The sequence below is a fragment of the Patagioenas fasciata genome, chromosome 21, assembly GCF_037038585.1.
Source record: "Patagioenas fasciata isolate bPatFas1 chromosome 21, bPatFas1.hap1, whole genome shotgun sequence".
NCBI lineage: Eukaryota > Metazoa > Chordata > Aves > Columbiformes > Columbidae > Patagioenas > Patagioenas fasciata.
In genome coordinates this window covers 5127334-5149978 of record NC_092540.1, presented here as the reverse complement: position 1 = coordinate 5149978, position 22645 = coordinate 5127334, and the positions used below count along the sequence as shown (strand labels likewise).

The 22645-nt window shown below is 48.0% G+C and overlaps 1 protein-coding gene across 3 annotated transcripts in view; it reads right to left on the bottom strand.

Annotated features, from left to right (window-relative positions):
• Positions 1–22645, bottom strand: part of IGFN1 (immunoglobulin like and fibronectin type III domain containing 1) — a 64464-nt gene that overhangs the window by 9580 nt on the left and 32239 nt on the right. For all 3 annotated transcript variants that reach the window (XM_071817762.1, XM_071817760.1, XM_071817763.1), the window contains 15 exons: positions 20585–20653; positions 19955–20077; positions 16909–17048; positions 16440–16539; positions 15545–15592; positions 14961–15006; positions 14210–14384; positions 13541–13654; positions 12540–12711; positions 11681–11953; positions 5309–10795; positions 3827–3951; positions 1928–2069; positions 1119–1415; positions 216–515 (listed from right to left, as the gene is read on the bottom strand). In XM_071817762.1, the coding sequence (XP_071673863.1) occupies positions 216–515; positions 1119–1415; positions 1928–2069; positions 3827–3951; positions 5309–10795; positions 11681–11953; positions 12540–12711; positions 13541–13654; positions 14210–14384; positions 14961–15006; positions 15545–15592; positions 16440–16539; positions 16909–17048; positions 19955–20077; positions 20585–20603 (7561 nt within the window). In that variant the 5' untranslated portion in view covers positions 20604–20653. The remainder of the gene's footprint in view (positions 1–215; positions 516–1118; positions 1416–1927; positions 2070–3826; positions 3952–5308; positions 10796–11680; positions 11954–12539; positions 12712–13540; positions 13655–14209; positions 14385–14960; positions 15007–15544; positions 15593–16439; positions 16540–16908; positions 17049–19954; positions 20078–20584; positions 20654–22645) is intronic.

The following is a 22645-nucleotide window of genomic DNA, read 5'->3' as shown; positions in this document are numbered from 1 at the left end:
CCGAGAACACAACACCACCTCGCCCAGCATCACCAAAGCCCACAATAAACTTCTACTCTCATGCAGCCTCCACAGATTTGCGTGAAGACTTCACAGCCACGATCCAAGTCCAGATCTGTAGCAACACCCAAAATGCAGTGAGCTTTCTTTGATGTCAGCTTTGATAATGAACCTCCCAGATAGCTGTCAAACAACTATGAAAAGTTCCTCCTTACCTTTGCTGACGGCCTTCACTTCACCCGATTCCAGCGCATCGCTCGTTCCCTCGGCGTTCACAGCTCTCACCCTGAAGTAGTAGCTCATGTCTTGCTCCACTTTGTTAGTCGTGAAGGTGGTGCAGCTCTTGGGGGTCTCTCCCAAAGTCTCCCACTCATTCTTCCCCATCTGCTGTCTCTCCACGATGTACCTTTGTAGCGGTTTGCCCCCGTCATCCTTTGGGGGATTCCACTGAATGGTGATGTCGTTTGCAGAGCTTTCTACGATTTTGATGGGTCCGGCAGGTGGTTGGGGCTTGTCTGAAAAGACGAACGCAGAGAGACCGCGTGTTGGCTCCAGGCCCAGACGTGCTGCTGGGTTTGGAGCAGACACTGTCTCTTGCTCACCAGCTGAGACTCGGTTTCTGACGGAACACACGCACCGTTGCAGAAGGAGGGCTGGGCATTGGAATTGCCCCTTCAAAACGCCCACTCTTCCAGTTTTAGCTAGTGAAAACCAGGTCATTGCTCCAAGGGTTAATTGTTCTTATAAGCATTGCACCAATTCAGCTTGCTTGTAAGGAAGAACACCATTTCTGGTCTTCCAAAACAGCACAGACATTTCTGGTAGGGCTGAATTTGGCCTTGCAAATCTATTTTAGATTTGCTTGTTGCACACAGTGCCATCTCCCACAGTCACCCACCGTTCAGCTGCCGAGGTTGTGCAAAACCCAACTAGATTTGTGTCACTAAAGGGCAAGAAACACGTCAGCAATCTTTGCTTGTACCTCGATTTAGTGGAAAATTCATAGTTTTGGTCATCTTGGAACACCCATAGCTCCAAATAAGACCATCAGCAGCGTTAACGGGTTCCCTGCCTAAGCTTTCCAATGAAAGCCTCAGCAGATGTTACGGGGCTCTTACCTACTACCACAAGCTTTAAGTCGATCTCCACAACCCCGCTGTCGTTCTTCAGCCTGACTTTGTAATCCCCACAGTCCTTCCTGTCGCTGCTGGGGATGGACAGCATGGTAAAGGTGTCGGTTTTATCGACACGAATCCGGGCGTCATCCGCCAGCTCCATCCTGTCCTTGAGCCACGTGGCTCTGATGGGCAACCGGCCCTGGAAAGGGATCTTGATCTTGACCGGTTGTCCTGCCTTGGCCATGGTAGGAACACTCGTTAAGTTTTTGAGAAGCACTTTGTCAACCTGTGGAGGGTCTAAGCAGAAAATACAAGGTCATTAAAACCTGCAATTCAAAGAGGATAAAGCTCCCCTTGAAGGGGAGGGCTTCCCTCATGATGCTGCTGATAATGCTCAGAAGCTCACAACATCTGGACCTTCACCTTTAGTTGCATGCTCAGTGCCTCATGTACTTATATGTACTTTGCTCCAGGATAATTATCACAAATTATTTGTGGTATCACAGTGTCCTTTTCACCGGAGCAGCTTTTTCATAGGCAAAACACTAAAGAAAAGAACGAGGAATCTTGTCTAATAAAGCGCTATGTGCACCCTAAAATCTTTGAGTTAATGATACGAGTTATTGAGGAAGGCTCCTTAGTCAAATGTGTAAATACAAAATGCACCAACCTGTACAAAACTACCTCCCATTTACCTGGTAATGCCTTATTAGACAGTTGTATCAATAACCAACTATAGGTCTGAGAAAACACGTTACTTTTCAAGCACAGAGGCCAGCATGCTGCACTGGTAGTTGGAATGGACTCACCTTCCACAAAGATTGAAGCTTCAGTTTTTATATCACCACCTTCAAACCTGTATTTCCCAGCATGAATATCTTCCACTTTGTTAATAACGAGTTTGTGGACTAGCCCTTCCTTTTCAAAGACAACTCCTTCCATGCTTGTTAACTACAAGGGAAAGCAGAGACACACTCTTAAAAAGGAAGAAAACGGCAATCCAAACTATAACTGGACATACAGAAGACTTAAGAATGACAAGGATATTTCATTACAATAATATTCTGAGATTACTCAAGTAAGTACATGTTGCAAGTAAGCATGGCTAACTCCACACAGACTTGATTCTAAATCCATTAAAATAAATTTTAGTAAAATCTCCAAGCTCTCTCTTGTGTTTCTTAATGGTGAAAACTTGGGCTGATGCTCAAGTACAGCACCTCAGCACTCCTACAGTACCATCTGCATCCCACAGCTGGCATTTCTTTGGTGTTGTTTTGGACCATGGAATACAGTGTCTATGCTTGACCTTAAGCACTAATTTGGAAGAGCATCCTTTGCATTAGGCCTGCCTGAAAGATTCTTTGAAAATTCCCCTTGCTTTCTGCCTATTCCTCTCATTCGCCAAGAAAAGGATTGCATCGCTAGAAAGAGACCCACACCATCTCCTTCTGTGAAAAAGAAGGAAAACCACAAAGCCTCCTGTTGTCAGGAGAATGGAAATGGCTTTGCCACAGTTTAACACAGCAATCAAAGCTACCACAGGCACTCGCTTACTCCCCCAATCCACACCTGAAAGAATTGAAAGGGAAGGGAGAAACTCATGGATGCAGTTTAAGAAAGTAACAATATAATACTCCTAGAATCACAGAGTCATTTTGGTTGGAAAAGACCCTCAAGATCATCAAGTCCAACTGCTATCCCAACCCCATCACTACCCCATGTCCTGAGAATCTCATGTCCGTCTGTCCAGCCCTCCAGGGATGGTGACTCCAGCACTGCCCTGGGCAGCCTGTTCCAATGCCCCACAGCCCTTTGGGGAAGAAATTGTTCCCCACATCCAACCTGGTGCAACCTGAGGCCGTTTCCTCTGCTCCTGGCGCTTGTTCCTGGGGAGCAGAGACCAGCACCCACCTTGCTACCACTACTAGTAATAACATACACAAAATGGAAATAATATATAAAAGATACTCAATGCAATTCCTCACGAACTCCAGCCGCTCTGGGCAGGCGGTCCCAGAAGGAGACACCCTGGTCCTGAACAGCTGATCACAGGGAGAGAAAAAGGCCCGGAGGCCTCTGCGAAACGGTAAAATGGCAAAAAGCCGAACTAAAGGAAACTCCTGAATGAAACTCCACCGTAAAGAAGTGGAAACAGAATGGGTCTTTATCTCCCTAGCCAGAAAACTCAGCTCTCCTTAAATACGAAGCCTGACACCGATGGCACGGAATATTCTCATTGACCAGCCTGGATGTCAGCCAAGGTCTGTCCCATCCACGTCCCCTTCCCAGCCGCCCCACACCTGCGGCCAGAGAGCTCAGAAATACAACAGTAAGTCCTTACATCCCCCTTCTTCCAACTCAAAGACACTGGAATGTTACATGAAGAAAAACATTAATGATGTCTCGGGCTGTTCTCTTATTATTCCCAAACTAAATTCAAACAATGACAGCGCAAGCTGTGAAAAGGTTTCTAGCTGCATGAAGAAAGTTATAATAACTTGCCTTCAGTCAAACCAGTACGATCTTACAGAAGGAAGGGGATGATATCTTGCTGGGTTTCTATCAGTAATTTTATTACCAACAGGCTGCAGAATCCTACTCAGACTGGGAGAGGGAGGGACACCTTGATGCGACACTTGATAAGAGGTAGAGCCGGAGAACAGAGCATTGCTAACCCAAGATAACAGTAGCTAGAGGACACCTACCTTTAATCCATCTTTAAACCAGGTTCCTACCACGTCGGGTTTACTGACAGCGCAAGACAGCTCGGCCGGTTCCCCTTTCACAACTCTGATATCCAGCAGCTGCTTGTTGACGTAACAGCGCAGAGCTGGACGTGCAGAAAAGAGAAGGTGGAAAAGATGCTAACCCCGCGTTACGCTGACAGAGAAATGTACAGATTACAATGCATGTGTATGGGAGGAGAACAGAGCTTTTTCAAACATATACGCTGTAGTCATGAGAGACTTTAACACCAAAACACTGGGCCAGTGGCTGGTCTGTATATATATATTATTATATGTATATATATGTATATATACATACACACACATACATATATATACACATATATATTTTTAATATATATGTATATATACATATATATGTATATATATATGTATTATACAGCTGGTCTGTATAAAATATAGTCCTACCACCAACCAAATAGCCAATCATCATCATCAATCACATTATCTTGCTACAGATTTGACATTTTAAGTGTATGTTGTCTTGGCTCCCTCTGCAGCCAGTGTTCAAAACAGGCTACTCCAGAGCATGGATTTACTGCTATAATACAACATTTTTCTCCTCTGCCCAGCCAGTTCCCCCCAAATAGCCCCAAGCCACACTGTTCTCTACCCCCTGTATTGCCCTTTCCCTTCCTAAGTTCTTCTGCACCACCATCCTCATCCCCTCTCTAATTAACACCCCATCTCCTTCCTCATTAAATATTTATTTTTAATTTTACTTCCTTATTTATATTTATGTTTCCTTCACCTTGATAATTTCTAACTTGTCAGCAATCCCATTAGGTGAATATTCCCCTTTGGTTATATATACAGAGTTTCTCATTTCGACACTTTTCACATTATCCTCTTGCTAGCATAGCCACTCATCTTAGTCATATGGCTGCATATGCCTTACTTTCCTTTTACTATATGCAACACATTATTTCTGATGTTAAAAGAGAAAAGAGCTCTTTACATTAGGCCCGATGTGCATATTAATCCAATATAAGCAGGCACAGGTTTGTTCCCAGAACTTGGAAAAACACAGATCTTTGCACTAAAAGTTAGAAGAAATAAAGTGAAACAATAGGTTTTAAATTGGAAAAATAGCAAAGAAACATGGACATATGCCTTGAAACTATATGGGAACCAGTACGTTTGTGAACTCAAGTCTGTTCCATGTGGATCTGAATAATTTATTTGAATGAACAGATGATAACTGGTTTGGATAATTTAAACAAAGATCATTTAGACTTTTAAGGCAGTTTAATCTAAGCAAATTGTCTAAGGTCAAACAGCAAATCAGTGGTAGAATTAGGAAGGGATTGCGGTATAACTAAATTCCTACATATAGCTACATTTGTCTAAACCTTGAGATTAAATCTCTCTTCAGGATTAGGAATGTGAGTATTAAAACGCAAACACCAGTAATATAGACGTCATCAATTACACACAAACCTTTCAGATCATCCAGGCAATATCGTTTTCTTTTTTCTGTACTTTCCGGCATCTTCAATAAATCATTTGCTTTCATTTCAAAGCTGGGCTCCCCTTTTTTCTTGTTTATTGAAGGAGGTCCAGCGTAAAGGTCTGACAGCTGATCCGATGGGCCTTGACCAACACCACCTGAACTCCTCCCGCGAACAGATCTGTTATGGGATCTACTCCATGCAGAATCTTTGTCATAACGGGAGCCTAACTGTCCTGAATCTCTGCCCTCGCCCCTGGCATCTTGACCTGAAACTGAATCTCTGTCATGAGCTGCACCTTTGCGCTCTGCTCCTCTGAGATCCCTGGCAGTGCCCATCCCAGTTTCATCTCCCGGAGAAGCTTTGCCAGGACGCGAGTCCAGCCCACGTTCACCACCTCGTCCAGCAGCACCTGCCGCATCGTCTTTACCACGGACTGAATGCAACTCCCTGTCACCGCCTCCCAACCTGCCCACACCAGCCCTGGCTCCACCGGACCCGCTGTCCTTGTCATAGGGAGACCCGGCACTCCGTATGGCAGAGCCACCAACACCACCACCTTCTGAGGAAAAGCCATCTCCTCCTGCTCCACCTATGTATCCTGGACCTCTGCTCAGCATAAAATCTCTGCCAGGGTAAGATCCCATCACTCCTTCACCTCCATAAGGAATATGAGCAGCTCCTGCCACAGACCCAGCTGGGAGACCGTCCTTTCCATAGAAAGAACCAAAGCCTCTTGCACCAGCTCCACCAGCACCGGTCCCAGCTGGGAGACCATCCCTTCCATAGGGAGACCCGAGTCCCCCTGTACCAGCTCCACCAAGTCCAGCCCCAGCTGGGACACCATCCCTTCCATAGGGAGACCCGAGTCCCCCTGCACCAGCTCCACCAAGTCCAGCCCCAGCTGGGACACCATCCCTTCCATAGGGAGACCCAACTCCTCCTGCACCAGCTGCACCAGCTGCACCAGCTGCACCAGCTACACCAGCACCAGCTGGAAGACCATCCATTCCATACGGTGACCCAACTCCTCCTGCACCTGCTACACCAGCACCACCAAGACCAGCCCCAGTTGGGAGACCATCCTTGCCATAGGGAGACCCAACTCCCCCTGCACCAGCTACACCAGCTCCAGCCCCAGCCCCAGCTGGGAGACCATCCTGTCCATATGGAGACCCAACTCCTCCTGCACCAGCAACACCAGCTCCAGCTCCAGCCCCAGCTGGAAGACCATCCCTTCCATATGGAGAACCAACTCCTCCTGCAGCAGCTACACCAGCACTACCTAGACCAGCACCGGCTGGGAGACCATCCTTTCCATAGGGGGAACCAACTCCCCCTGCAGCAGCTACTCCAGCACCACCAAGACCAGCTCCAGCTGGGAGACCATCCTTTCCATATGGAGACCCAACTCCCCCTGCACCAGCTACACCAGCTAGACCAGCACTAGCCCCAGTTGGAAGGCCATCCTTTCCATATGGAGACCCAACTCCCCCTGCACCAGCACCACCAGCCCCAGCTGGGAGACCATCCTTGCCATAGGGAGACCCAACTCTCCCTGCACCAGCTGCACCAGCACCACCAACAGCAGCCCCAGCTGGGAGACCATCCTTGCCATAAGGAGCTCCAGCTCCCCCTGCGCCAGCTACACCAGCCCCAGCAATACCAGCCCCAGCTGGGAGACCATCCTTGCCATATGGAGAACCAGTTCCCCCTGCACCAGCTAGACCAGCAGCACCAACCCCAGCTGGAAGACCATCCATTCCATAGGGAGACCCAACTCCTCCTGCACCAGCTACACCAGCACCTACTCCAGCTGGGAGACCATCCTTGCCATAAGAAGCCACAGCTCCCCCTGCACCAGCTTCACCAAGTCCAGCCCCGGCTGGGAGACCATCCTTGCCATATGGAGACCCAACTCCTCCTGCACCAGCTACACCAACTCCAGCAAAGCCTGCTCCAGCTGGGAGACCATCTTTTCCATAAGGAGACCCAACTCCTCCTGCACCAGCTACACCAGCTCCAGCAAAGCCTGCTCCAGCTGGGAGACCATCTTTTCCATAAGGAGTCCCAGCTCCCCCTACACCAGCTACACCAGCACCACCAACACCAGCCCCGACTGGGAGTCCATCCTTTCCATAGGGGGAACCAACTCCCCCTGCACCAGCTCCACCAGCTCCACCAATGCCTCCTCCAGCTGGAAGACCATCCTTTCCATATGGAGACCCAAAGCCCCCTGCACCAGCTATACCAGCACCACCAATACCAGCCCCAGCTGGCAGACCATCCTTTCCATATGGAGACCCAACTCCCCCTGCACCAGCTACACCAGCCCCACCAAGACCAGCCCCAACTGGGAGACCATCCTTTCCATAGGGGAAACCAACTCCTCCTGCACCAGCTACACCAGCACCACCAAGACCAACTCCAGCTGGGAGACCATCTTTTCCATATGGAGCCCCAACTCCCCCTGCACCAGCTACACCACCAATACCAGCCCCATCTGGGAGTCCATCCTTTCCATAAGGAGCCCCAGCTGCCCCTACACCAGCACCACCAACTCCTGATGCAGCTGGGAGTCCGTCCTTTCCGTAAGGAGCCCCATATCCCCCTGCACCAGCTACACCAGCTCCACCCACTCCTGCTCCAGCTGGGACACCATCCTTTCCATAGGGAGACCCAACTCCCCCTGCACCAGCAACACCAATTCCAGCCCCGTCTGGGAGACCATCCTTGCCATATGGAAAACCAGCTCCTCCTACACCAGCTAGACCACCCCCAACTGGGAGACCATCCTTGCCATAGGGAGACCCAACTCCTCCTGCACCAGCTACACCACCAATACCAGCCCCAGCTGGGAGACCATCCTTGCCATATGGAAAACCAGCTCCTCCTACACCAGCTAGACCAGCCCCAACTGGGAGACCATCCTTGCCATAGGGAGACCCAACTCCTCCTACACCAGCTACACCACCAATACCAGCCCCAGCTGGGAGACCATCCTTACCATAAGCAGCCTCAACTCCCCCTGCACGAGCTACACCAGCACCACCAATTCCAGCCCCAGCTGGGAGACCATCCTTTCCATATGGAGACCCAACTCCCCCTGCACCAGCTCCACCAGCTAGACCAGCACCAGCCCCAGTTGGAAGGCCATCCTTTCCATATGGAGACCCAACTCCCCCTGCACCAGCTACACCAGCTCCACCAATTCCAGCCCCAGCTGGGAGACCATCCTTTCCATATGGAGACCCAACTCCCCCTGCACCAGCTACACCAGCTAGACCAGCTACACCAGCCCCAGCTGGGAGACCATCCTTGCCATATGGATACCCAACTCCTCCTGCACCAGCTACACCAGCGCCACCAATTCCAGCCCCAGCTGGGAGACCATCCTTGCCATATGGATACCCAACTCCTCCTGCACCAGCTACACCAGCTCCACCAATTCCAGCCCCAGCTGGGAGACCATCCTTTCCATATAGAGACCCAACTCCCCCTGCACCAGCTACACCAGCTAGACCAGCTACACCAGCCCCAGCTGGGAGACCATCCTTGCCATATGGATACCCAACTCCTCCTGCACCAGCTACACCAGTGCCATCAATTCCAGCCCCAGCTGGGAGACCATCCTTGCCATATGGATACCCAACTCCTCCTGCACCAGCAACACCTGCTCCAGCTGGAAGACCATCCTTTCCATAGGGAGACCCAACTCCTCCTGCACCAGCACCACCCAGACCACCCCCAGCTGGGAGACTATCTGTTCCATATGGAGATCCAAGTCCCCCTGCACCAGCTCCACCAACGCCTCCTCCAGCTGGAAGACCATCCTTTCCGTATGGAGACCCAAAGCCCCCTATACCAGCTCCACCAGCACCACCAATACCAGCCCCAGCTGGGAGACCATCTTTTCCATAAGGAGATCCAACTCCTCCTGCACCAGTTACACCAGCACCACGAACATCAGCCCCGACTGGGAGTCCATCCTTTCCATAAGGAGCCCCAAATCCCCCTGCACCAGCTACACCAGCTTCACCAATACCAGCCCCAGCTGGGAGACCATCTTTTCCATAAGGAGACCCAACTTCTCCTGCACCAGTTACACCAGCACCACCAACACCAGCCCCGACTGGGAGTCCATCCTTTCCATAAGGAGCCCCAAATCCCCCTGCACCAGCTACACCAGCTCCACCTACTCCTGTTCCAGCTGGGAGACCATCCTTGCCATAGGGAGACCCAACTCCCCCTGCACCAGCTACACCAGCACCACCAAGACCAGCCCCGACTGGGAGTCCGTCCTTTCCATAAGGAGCCCCAAATCCCCCTGCACCAGCTTTGCCAACTCCTGCTCCAGCTGGGAGACCCTCCCTGCCATAGGGAAATCCAACTCCCCCTGCTCCAGCTACATCAGCACCTCCAATGCCAGCCCCAGCTGGAAGACCATCCTTGCCATAAGGAGCTCCAAATCCCCCTACACCAGCTGCACCAGCACCACCTCCAGCTGGGAGACCATCCTTTCCATAGGCAAATCCAACTCCGCCTGTACCAGCTCCACCAATGCCAGCTCCAGCTGGGAGACCATCCCTTCCATAAGCAGCTCCAAATCCCCCTACACCAGCACCACCTCCAGCTGGGAGACCATCCTTTCCATAGGGAAATCCAACTCCCCCTGCACCAGCTCCACCAGTGCCAGCTCCAGCTGGGAGACCATCCCTTCCATAAGGAGACCCGAATCCCCCTGCCCCAGCTCCACCAAGACCAGCCCCAACTGGAAGCCCATCCTTTCCGTATGGAGACCCAGCTCCTCCTGCACCAGCTACACCAGCACCACCAATACCAGCCCCAAATGGGAGACCATCTGGGCCATACAAAGCCCCCATTTCCCCTACCAGTCTGCCTCCTGCACCATATCCATCTCCAGCTGGAAGCCCATCTGGGCCATACATCAAACCAGGCTTTCCCTCCTGATCTAGCTGAGCGGCGGCATGGGGTGCCAGGCCAGCCCTTCCCCGAGCAGCCCCTAATTGTCCTACTCTCTTGAAAGTCACTCCAACCATATCATCTCCCACCGGCAGACCATCCTTGCCATCCGCACCTGCTCTGCCTGGCACAGTGTCCTTGCCTTGGACAGGCCTTAATCCTCCTTCTAACCCAAAGATACGACCATCGCTTATCACTGCGTCTCCATCTAGGTCTGCTTCAGGAACCTGCCCAGACCCTGTCTTTTCATTCATCTCAACTCTACGTAGCCTCTCTTTTCCCAAAAATATACGGCTTTCATCAATAGAACCGGCTTGACCGTTTCTGTACCAGCCATCTTTTTCCTCATCAGTGTCCATGGGATGATCTTCATCACCATCATATTCTCTGCGTCTAATTTTCTTAGCCCTGTCTTTATCTGGCGATGTTTCTTTTACCCGCTCGGATGGCTCTTTCTCGTCTCCTCCATCCTGCCTCCTCTTTCCTTTGGCATCTGTATTGAAGATGCGGTGTTCGATTGGAGGCGATAGAATTTACAGGAAAAGAGAGAGAAAAAGAAGAACAGACAATCAATAGGTCATGTACTGCACCAACAACCAAAGAAAATGTTTTAGCATTTGTTAGCATTTCATTTCAGGACACAGAAACATAACATATTTAAATAATCTCCAATTCAATTCAAATCCTGACTTTTTCCAGTATCACATTCAGACGTAATTTTACATTTCTTAGGTAAAGGGCAAATATTTTTAGCATTAACAGCTCAATGAACCCCATGGGCAGTTTCTTAACATGTTGTACTCAACCTGCACTGTTTCTGAAAGGTCATAAACAAGGCGGTATGAGAGAGACCACCACCTGCTGCAGCAGGATCCCGAAAGAACCCAAAGCAACTGCCTTTCAGCAGCAAAAAACCATGAACCAGCTGCTTGAAACAAAAGGAGTGTTTCCTTTAAGCTTCTTCTAACATGCTTAACCTCCTATTTGGAAAGCAAAATACTCTCTAACGAGATAGCATTGAACAGTATTGGTAAGATGGAAAGCTCCTTGGTCCCCTATGTGCCGTGCAGTGTTCACACAGTGACAGCTTCATCAAAAACACATGTGATATGGAGTGTTTTTTGATAACTGATGGAGAATATGCTACTTCATAGTAGCTATAGAGTAAATTAGTGAATAGGAAAAAATTGTGTCTTCCAAAGAGGAAATAGGCTCTAACCAGACCTTCATTTTTCCAAATATCATTTAGGAACTAGAGGCTCCACAATTCATTCCTCAGCATAAAATCATCCCAATGAGCAATCAGGCAGTAAGAGGAGCATCATTTCATTTAACACACCTCAGTTCAACACCACAGGAATAACGCAGCATCACTTACACTCCACGATAAGCCAGGCGTTTGAGGAGCAGAGCCCGGTGTCCAGCGTGTACATCCCGTTGTCAGCGGGCACCACGTTTTTGATAACCAGCTTGTGGGTCAGGCCGTCGGGTGTTGCGGAGATCTGATGCCTCTCGCTGGGCTCCAGGGGGTGGGTTCTGTGCAGCCACACGGCGTCGTAGCAGGGGGTGCGCAGGATACACTCGAAAACAGCGTCTTCTTCCTCAGGACAACGTATGTCCTTGAGCGGCTTCTCAAATCGCACAGGGATGGCTGCAATGGAAAAAAACAGAAGCTACAGAAAGGAAATGGCTATTTCAGTCTTCCAGGAAAAACTTGTGGCAGTTGAAGGAAGAAAAGCAGGAACTTTGGAGCCCTGTGAGCGTTGGTGTGAGCAGAAAGAGGTAAAAGATAAAAAGGCTTCTGTGCCCAATTCTACAGGACAGAAAAGCAGATTTTTGTATTTCTTACCTTTATACTTCACATCACTGTGATGTGCTGACCCTGTCATTAATGTATTGCAGCAGCACGACGCTTGTATCAAGTTAGTAGTTATTATCCTGAGCTTACAAAAGGAAACTATCGCAAGAGGTGAGGAATTTGCTCACTGCTTTTCAGAAATCAGAGCCAAATCGGTACTTGAACCTGGTCCTTTGGACTACAAATGTGACACCCATATCACACAATCACCCTCCTGTGGTGTCATTTAAGGAGCCCTTACTCGGCAACACAAAAACAGTCTCGTGTAGTTACCAGGTTTCACCGCCGAGCTTTGCATACGCTCCTAGATACAATTTTCCATATGATAAGGATTTCTTGTTACAGTTGCACATCACATCCATCAAGCTCAATTCCTTACATTCAACATCCAGTTCGGTTGAGAACACAGGGACGTCCTCCACCCGGACTTGATAGACGCCCGCATCTTCTGGCTGCACGTCGTTGACAATGAAATTGTACTTCTTTCCAATCTGCCGCAGGCAGTGCTTTCTGTATTCATCCCCCGTTCCGTATCTGAGCCTCTCGCCATCCTAGGAAAAGAAAGAATATGTTCTTATAGGCAACGTACAGCTAGTGCAAGGCATTTTGGAGAAAGCAGGCCAAGTATGTGCTATCATCGCTTTATTGATATAAGAACAACAGAGAAGCCGACACTCCATCACTGCTTATGGACAGGGCTCATTGCAACACCATGCGCAGCAAGTCCTGCACCGGACAGAGCATCAGACTCTCAAACTAGGCAAAAGAACAGAACTTTTCTGGCTTGCAAAAGGTTTTGAAGCTTAAGTAACACCCAGTCAGCGTAACTTTGAAGATAAAGTACTTTCTTTGCTTAGATTTTCACACCCTTGCAGGCGAGGTCACCATTTTTATATCTGTAACGCACTTGGTTACCGTGTTGTAGCTGCATAGATTTCATGCCATGCATTTGAGTCAGAAGGTCATAATTAGTCTGAGCTCCCCTTTAATGAGCTCCTATTTCCCCTGTATCAAAGCCCCTAACCACAGTTTGACTGAAACGGATCTTCCGGATAAACATGACCTGGAGATCTAAGCAGAATAACTACAGAATGGGATGGGAAGTTTTAGATCCTCGAGATCTCCTTTCACAGAAGTGAATTAGAGTGGAAAAACACACCTGAGGAAGTGAATAAAATCATTCTTATAGGAGACTGCGGCATTTCCGCAGCCTGAAATGAACTGTTAGAATTTCCTGTTAGCAGAAGAGCTCTTGAAGTGAAAAGAACGTCAGTAATTGCTTTCCCTGTACTTGGATTCTGCAATGGACAGACCACTTCTCTTTCACGTGGAAGACTTCAGAGCCTGCCATGAGCTGCCCAGCTCACCTCACCCCCTCACCTTCAGCAGATAAACTTTGCTCTTGCTGTTTTTCAGGTCCATCTCCAGGCTGAATGTAGCATTTCCCTCCCTGTTGACTCTGATGTGCTCGAAGTTTTTGATGCTGTGTATTAACTGCAAAGAAAGACACAAGAACCCGGTAAATGATCAGGCTGCCATGACAAGAGTTCTTCAGCTGTTGAACTAATGCGAAATCTACTTTTCATCTGCATAGACAAGAGCTACCTCTAACTTTATGTGTATAGAAGAAGTATCTGTAAGCTTCCATAGGCAAAATATATATGCTGTGCTACCTCCTGGTCATTCACACACTATGCAACCACCTTCCATCCCGGTTTCTACGTGGCCCTGTATGTGAAGGCCAATTTTGACTCTTGGGCAGTGTGGAGTCCAAATTCTCTTCAGAGGCAACTGAATACAGATTTTAGCCACATGGTTTAATAAAAAGATTACCCACCAGTGCCTTCCAAAATTTATGAAGCGAACTTCAAACAAGCCAATAGCATTTTCATCTGCGTGAGTGTCATAAATCATTCTCTGTCATACAATCACATTTTCAGCTACAAAGCCACTTAGGAATGTTCAGCCTGTTTTCAAAAGCTATCAAGGAACTATAGGACACCGCAGTCTTTAAAAATTGGGGCTTTCAGCGGTTTCAGTTTCTTTTACCTCTCCTTGTTCGGTCTCCGTGTCCTTCCTCAACTCCTGCAGCTTTCTCAGCATCCCACGGAAGTCAACAATTCCGTATTTCAAGCAGATCTTTTCATAATCCCTTCTATCTGCATGCAGCAAGAGTTGCCAGACAGCTTCTTTGTCCAAGGGTTTTGGTTTTGGCAGCGGGGCCCTTGGAACCAGGAGAAAAACACCAAAGTTCTTGACATTTTGACAGACAACAAGACGTCTTCTTTTCCTGTACTTAACCCTCTTTCATCTCATCCTTTCTATAGTTCACTTGGCCATGTAGACAAGAAAGAACAGCGCTCTTCCAGAACAGGTTTTCTGCATTTACACAACAAAATAAGCGCTGCAAGGGAACAGTCTTGTCTTGGGCCATAGAGGGCAAGACTAATGCAGTTGTCCCCACTGTTAATAATAATAACTGATAACTTATCAGCAGAGTCACTGGCACAGTTTCCCCCAGGCCAACCTGCATTTTTGTGCTAAAAACAGGAAAGCAGAGAAACAAGGTGCTTTAAGTCAAAATCTTGTGGTGCAAAGTAGCATACACCTCAAAATTAGGCTGGTACTTTGCGCTTATCCCAGTACCACACAGTGAAACTGTTCTGCTATGTCTCTCCATATGGAGTCTCACAACGACTTTGGATATGAGAAGTGTTGCTTTGAAGATCTATGAAGCTGTCCCCTATCAGCAAGAAACACCTGGGAAGTGGAACAGTGTGGCCTTCCCAGCGGACCTTACCGCTTCTTCAGCATCCTCCTGGAGTCCTGAAGCTTCTTCTTTAGCTCTGTTAAAGGAGGAGAAACAATAAACATTCAGATACCCAACACTGTAGAAAATATCCCCAAAAAGAAGGTAAAATAGCCACTGCCAATAGGCAGAAACTCAGAGCAGTTTTCTCTGCCTTAGTCGTGTCCTTTGGGTGCCATTAAAGTTCATCACTTGCCAGGAGGTTTTCCTCTACACCCTAGAAACCCACTGTTTTCCAGACATGTCAGTGTGTTTGATTCAGCTGTATTTGACATCACAAAATCCTTTTCCAGCACTAAAAATCCCCAAATCATTAATTAGAACAGCTCAAAGCCATGTCTAAGATAGGCACTTTACCCAAAGGTAAATGGCAACCACAAAGAGATGAACATTAGAGATTGATTAACCCTTGTTTCGCTTTCTTATTTACAAGGTTGGGGTAATAATAATGTGGTAGACAGGAGGGTATTAAATACACCTCCCTCCCCGCAAAAATACATATATATATATATATATATATATAAAAATATCTATATATATATATATATATATATGTGTCTGTGTGTCTAACTTACCATCAGCAGCATGAACCGGAACATATTTCGCTTTCCTCTTAAATCCAACTGAAAGTTTGTAAGAGAAAACAGAGGAAAACAAGCCATAAGATGAACAAGATAACACTCAGACTAACACCAGTAACCCGATGAGAACCTCTGTGCCTGTTACCGATGCAAGAGGAAATCCGAGTCTCGATTTCCTTGTCAGTCTGACATGGACTCCTAGTATTCTCCATCTATAAATGCAATAATTCTACTGCGATGGGCTCTGTGCTTACTGGACACCCTACACAGTGGAGGGGACCGTTTCTGCCCCATGAAGCTCATGGTTTAAGCCGTGGTAGGAAATACCAACATCTCATTCTAGAAATGGGAGCCAAGGTGCAAAGATTATCTGGCCAAATGCAGAGAGGTGCCTTCTAAACTTCCTTACAGGCCTGCAGGTGAAATGGGCCCTTCCATAGCCCAGCTCCCACTCAAGCAGATTCCAGGAGTAAGTCGGTTGTATTTTATGCACAAAATGCCCATTTTCTCCGCTGGGAAGCAGGGGATTAGGTCAGGTGGACACCACAGACATCTGAAGTGAAGTGGGATGGATCCCTCCCAAAATACTGCCTTGTTCACCATCATAAAGAAAGGATTGAGCCAATTCAGCACTAAATCCAGAGCGTTTGATGATGGCCCAGTGTGGTGACCACAAGACCACTTTGTTCTCCCTTGCCTTACAGATCAGACTGGTCTGGAGCCACCAAAGTGGGGAATCACAGATGATCTCCAGTCCTCGGCAAGGGGGAAAACAGACTTTCACACCAAGGATACTCAGACAACCCTCTGGGCACCCACCCAAGGGGACAAGCAAAGCCACCAACTTGGGCCCACAGGACCTTTGGAGCACAGAACTCATCAATCCCACCTTGGATGATCCTGAGGCCAGCGGAGCAGGAAGCTTCCCCGTATTCATTCACAGCAAAGCAACGATACAAATCGCTGTCTTTTGTGGTGAGATTGTTTATCTTAAAAGGAAAAACATAGTAAGAGCTCAGAGATGTGCTGTTGTTCTGTTCACACGCCTTCAGCTTCTAATAAAACAGCTACTTGGTGACATCGCAGATCTTTCTTCTGCTCCCAGAACAACTCTAAAAAGCTCTGTGTGCTTATCTTTGTGTTATCTCACATCTGGTGACATCTGTATCAGCTCAGAATCAAATCACAGAATGGACTGGGTTGGAAAAGACCTCAGAGATCATCAAGTCCAACCCTTGGTCCAACTGCAGTCCCTTTACTAGATCATGGCACGAAGTGCCATGGCCAATCTCAGGACTGCAGGTTTTTCCATTGTTCTCTCTGTTCTGTGAGCCCTGGCTGAAATAGTTGAGCTTTACCTGCAGAACAAATTCCCTTGTAACACTATCGAAGAATGTTTCGTATTTGGCAGGATCATCCATTCCTCCTTGCACACGCGTCCATTTGATGGCAGGGGTTGGGACGCCTGTGACCACACCTCTGAAAACAGCATTTTTACCTTGGAAAAGAGGCAAGAAATCAATGATTTCAGACAGGCTTGAACATTAGGACTGCCACCTCAGGTCCCTTATGTTATCAATAGAGTGATCCCCAGAGTGAGCCATCTCTGTAAATAATTATATCTTCTTATTCTCTCTGTAAAAGATGCCTAAATTACCAGTTTAAGCTGCATTAAATGCCCAAACTACTGCAAGACATCTGCCATAATCTCCACTCTAACTCACCGGTTTTCAAAGAGGTTACTTGAAAACTAACGTGAAGATTCATCACTGGCACAGCTGGTCTCTGCCTGTGTTTTATTACACAGCCAAGAGAGGAACTTTTTGGCATCTTGCTTTGATTTTGAACTCCCTCAATATTTGGGCAGGGCATTTATTAGCAGTGATTAGCTCAAGTCCTGCCTTTCCTCACATCAATACTGTCCAGCTTTGTTTGTATTCAATCATAAAATACACCCAGAATCCCAGAATGTCAGGGGTTGAAGGGCCCTGGAAAGCTCATCCAGTGCAATCCCCCCATGGAGCAGGAACACCCAGCTGAGGTTCCACAGGAAGGTGTCCAGGCGGGTTTGAATGTCTGCAGAGAAGGAGACTCCACAACCTCCCTGGGCAGCCTGGGCCAGGCTCTGACACCCTCACCAGGAACAAGTTTCTTCTCACATTTAAGTGGAGCCTCCTGTGTTCCAGTTTGCACCCATTGCCCCTTGTCCTGTCACTGGTTGTCACTGGGAAGAGCCTGGCTCCATCCTCCTGACACTGCCCCTTTCCATATTGATCCCCATGAATGAGTCCCCCCTCAGTCTCCTCTTCTCCAGCTCCAGAGCCCCAGCTCCCTCAGCCTTTCCTCACACGGGAGATGCTCCACTCCCTTCAGCATCTTGGTGGCTGCGCTGGACTCTCTCCAGCAGTTCCCTGTCCTTCTGGAACTGAGGGGCCACAACTGGACACAATATTCCAGATGTGGTCTCATACCTTTAAAATGCGGTGTTAGCCCACCAGATGTAACTGCTGACATGCTTTGATCATCTCTGACATCAACTGAAATCAGCCTGGACATGCTTCTGGCAGCTTGTATGTGCTCCTTGTATCGCAGCCATGAAACACTCAAACCCATTCCCATCACACATGCATGCCCCTGCAAGTTCCCATTGCTTCTCCATTTTCAGTAAAGATCATCGGTGAACAGTTGCAGCTCCTGGTTTCTTTTTTATTTGGACAAATTTGGGTTTATTAGGAGGTGGAAACAAGAAAACAGATTCTTAACTGACAACACTGAACTGCAACTGGGAGCACCCGTGCAGTAGGTGTTTCCCCACGTCCTCCCTGTGTGTCGTCTTTCTGCAATATCTTCCTTGTCTGCTGGTCCAGCACCACCCTGAACTCCAAACACACCAGGCTGAGCCATTCCAAGAGGCAAGAAAGGGAGAAGAGTTTGGGGTTCGCCTTCGAGCTCCCTACATCTCTGCTCCCCTAAGAACCTGAGCCCAGAAATCTCCAACAGCTTGACCCTGCCTAGTTCAAACCTTTTCTTTATCTTCCAAAATGCTTCAAAGACACAGGAAACACTACGAAACAACGAATCAGAGAAGTGACTCACGTGTAGGCAAGGGGGAGTATCGCAGGGCATCAGAAATGGAGATGAGTTATCCATGGATGTAGCTCAGGGTGGAAATGGTTACTGTCTCTCTTTTGCAATAGTTTTGCTCTTCAGGTGACCAATACTGTTAAAAATTCACCCCAAGATAGTCTTGCAATATTTCCCACACCCTTCTGCAGTCACCACCAAAACACTTATTTGATGCAGCAAAGCTCCTGCCAACATTCTCATCAAAAAGCACCTTCTAACTTCTTCTGAGATTGTAGTTCTATCCATTACTAAAGTCTATTTCCAACTGATTCTACCTTTGTCAAATTTTAGCCCTTCTGGCTGCAATTTCCCATGTTTGCCATCTGCCACAGGATGGGAGCATCAGCTCATTCAAGCACCGAACGCAATGGTGCGATGACGACATAATTCGAGACACTCATCGTGTATCTGCATAAACATTTGATTCAGTTGTAAACTTAATGCCCTAAAATTTTGTACGTGAACTACGAGGAACCTACTGCAAATGAAATAACATGGAAAATGTAGACAGGGTGACCGAGCACATCCTTGGTTCATGTGTGGAACTCGCAGGTGGAAGGAAGGAGGAGGAGGAGGGATGTGCCACTAGAGGCCACCCTGCTCCTCCACGAGATCTCAAAGGCTCATGAAAATCAACAGATGGGTGTGACAACATTGAAATGCAGGGAGCTGGAAACAGTTTTGTGAGGAAAGAGAAGCTACAAGATCTCCCCAGGTCATCCCACTCAAGAATATATATTTATATCTATATCTATATATATGACTCTCTGCAAGTGCAGAGAGATTACTGGGAGGCTTCTCATTGATTTTTAGGTCTCAGCTCATTAGCTGCCTTCTCTGTACTCCATGCAAGATCCATTTTGCTTCTTGAAGAGGTGCAGCCTAAACAGCATCTGCAGGCAGCCTATTTGACTTGGAAAAGCAAGTGCTGAACACCAGTATGAGAAGTTAGCTCAACAGGAAAAAACAAAACAAAAGCTTTTTCAACATTCTTAATCTTTTGCTGCAAAACACCTACTTTGGGAGATTCCTACAGAATTTACAGGATTTGTTGCGTACATCGGGAGGCAGATTTTGATCTTGTACACTAGCGAAAACTCAGGAGACCTCTACCAGTGCTGCTGGAATTTCATCAGTGCAGCAAAGACTTTGGCCACACAACACTTTTTTCTGGTCTAGTCTCTTTAGAAACTAGCTTGATTTAATTATAATTGCTTCATGTAGCTGAGGTGAGGAGTCAAAGCCTCCATGTCTGGGGCCTGGACTGTTCAATCTCACCTTCCTGCAGTGTCAGAGTGACAGGTTTCCGCTCAAAGTCAGGTGTGCTGCATCCTTCTGGAATATCATCCACAAACTGTGTGATAAGAACTCCCGGCACAGCAGATTTCTTGAAGTTCTTTGCTAGAAAGGCAAGGAAAAATACCTTTAATTAAGATAACATGATTGTCCTTTCGAAACAATCTCTCAGTCTGCATTGTCTCTCTGTAGAACAGTAACTGTTCCTGCTCAGCTCCTCCTGGACTATAAAGGACTCGACCATTTTAGTGCCACAGACTGTAGGGGTGTCCAAAGAATTAAGGTGTGTGATTTTGCGCTGACTTGTCGCAAAGTTAGAGCCCAAGTGGGAAAATCTGCAGCCAAGATCACAACCTAGGGCCGCATCTGCTTACAGGTCTAGCGATGGTTTGGATAGAGAACGCTGTATGTAGGTTATTGTTCCAAATAAAACTTCAAAATCTGGCATGAGAAAGACACCATCGCAAAGGTCAGCAAAACCTGATGGGCCAGTTATTGGTGTCTCTCCTTGAGGTGCTGAGACAGATACAGAATTGCTGAACCAGAAAAGCAAGTCGGGCTTATTCTCAGGAGTTCCCCGGCTGGTTTCCAGGGCTGTGTGTGCTCTCTCACCTGCCTGCTGGCTCGTCATGATGCTTTGTTCAGCTGCCTATGGTCAGTACAACCGGACTACAGGTTCTCCTGCAAAGAAAAGACAAATTGTTTCATTATATACAGCTCACAAGGGAAATGAGGGACCTTAACATTGGTCACTTTTAGGATGCAGTTTGCCCTTCACAGAATCACAGAATGGATCGGGTTGGAAAAGCCCTCAGAGATGATCCAGTCCAACCTTTGGTCCAACTCCAGTCCGTTCACCAGATCATGGCACTCAGTGCCATGGCCAATCTCAGTTTAAAATCCTCCAGGGCCGGTGAGTCCAGCACCTCCCTGGGCAGCCATTCCAATGCTGACCACTCTCTCTGCACAGAATTGCTTTCTCATCTCCAGCCTCAGTTTCCCCTGGCAGAGTTGAAGCCCATGCCCCCTTGTCCTATTGCTGAGTGCCTGGGAGAAGAGCCCAATCCCCCCTGGCTAGAACTGCCCTTCAGGTCATTCTAGAGAGTGCTGAGCTCACCTCTAAGCCTCCTCTGCTCCAGACTGAACAAGTCCAGCTCCCTCAGCCTCTCCCCATAGGGCTTGTGTTCAAGTCCCTTCCCCAGTCTTGTTGCTCTTCTCTGGACCCGCTCCAGCACTTCAATCTCTTTCCTGACCTGAGGGGCCCAGAACTGAACACAATACTCCAGGTGTGGCCTCCCCAATGCAGAGTACAGGGGAAGGATCACTGCCCTTGTCCTGCTGACCACACTATTTTGGATACAGGACAGGACACCATTGGCCTTCTTGGCCACCTGGGCACACTACTGGCTCATGCTGAGCTTCCTGTCCATTAGTCCCCCCAGGTCCCTTTCTGCCTGACTGCTCTCCAGCCACTCTGTGCCAGCCTGGAGCGCTGCAGGGGTTGTTGTGGCCAAAGTGCAGGACCCGCCACTTGGCCTTGTTGAACTTCATCCCATTGGAATCGGCCCATTCTTCCAGTCTATCCAGATCCCTCTGCAGAGCCCTCCTGCCTTCCAGCAGCTCCACACTCCCTCCCAACTTGGTGTCATGGTCTCAATCCCCTCATCTAAATCATCAATAAAGATGTTAAACAGGACTGGACCCAACACTGACCCCTGGGGACACCACTAGTGACTGGCCACCAGCCAGATGCAGCCTCACTCGCCATATCCTAGCAGCCAAGTGGAGAGAGACCTGCGCACCAACATATCACAACACGTCTTTCCAAAACCCATTAAGACACAGTTTTGAACCACACCACCACGAACTGGGGCTAAAGGGAAAATGTTCACATCTAACAGCATCCCTCTGTCTCCTCTTCCATTCCCATGCCATCTGGCTCCCCCCCAAAGACCTCCTCTCGTGTTTCAGGCAAATATTACACCACATGGCACTCACGTGGTGGGTTCTGATGGATGGCGAGAGCAGTTGCTGAGAAGAAAGCCACGGAGATGGATGTCTAAACCGGGGCATGAAGCAGAAGCACATCCTGGTCTAAATTAGCGTGTCGAAATTAGCAACCGACCTGAGCGCAGACTATGAGCTACTACTGACTTTAGAAGGAAACGGCGAAGTGTGAACTTGGCGTTAACTCGTTATTGTTACGGATCACTCATGACCTCCTGCCAAAGCTGCCTCTTTCCCTGTATTTATAAACCGCACAACGTGTAATGTAACACGTCACTATCTCGCAAGCAAAACTGTGAAGGCAGATTCCTTGTCATATGAGAGATGCTCAGAAACTATAGAGTTACCGGAGCTCTGAAAGAGCAATTAGATTAGATTCCCCTGGGGGATTAATGCTGTGTCTCTATTTACCCTCTGCACTCCTTCAGTCAACACAGAGTCACTCAAGAACATGCAACTTTTCACAGTTTTAAAAGGCAGATGGACTTTGTCAGCACGCCTATGACCTTAAATACCGTCTTTCTATCAGATATTCATCCAGTCTGGTATTGCCACGCTACATCTGATGAAACCCTGGGCAGGACCTCACCGTCTCCTTGTTAAACATATAGCTCGGAGTTGTGTTATCTGCATGACACTTGGTTTCAGCTAAGGGTAAAAGATAAT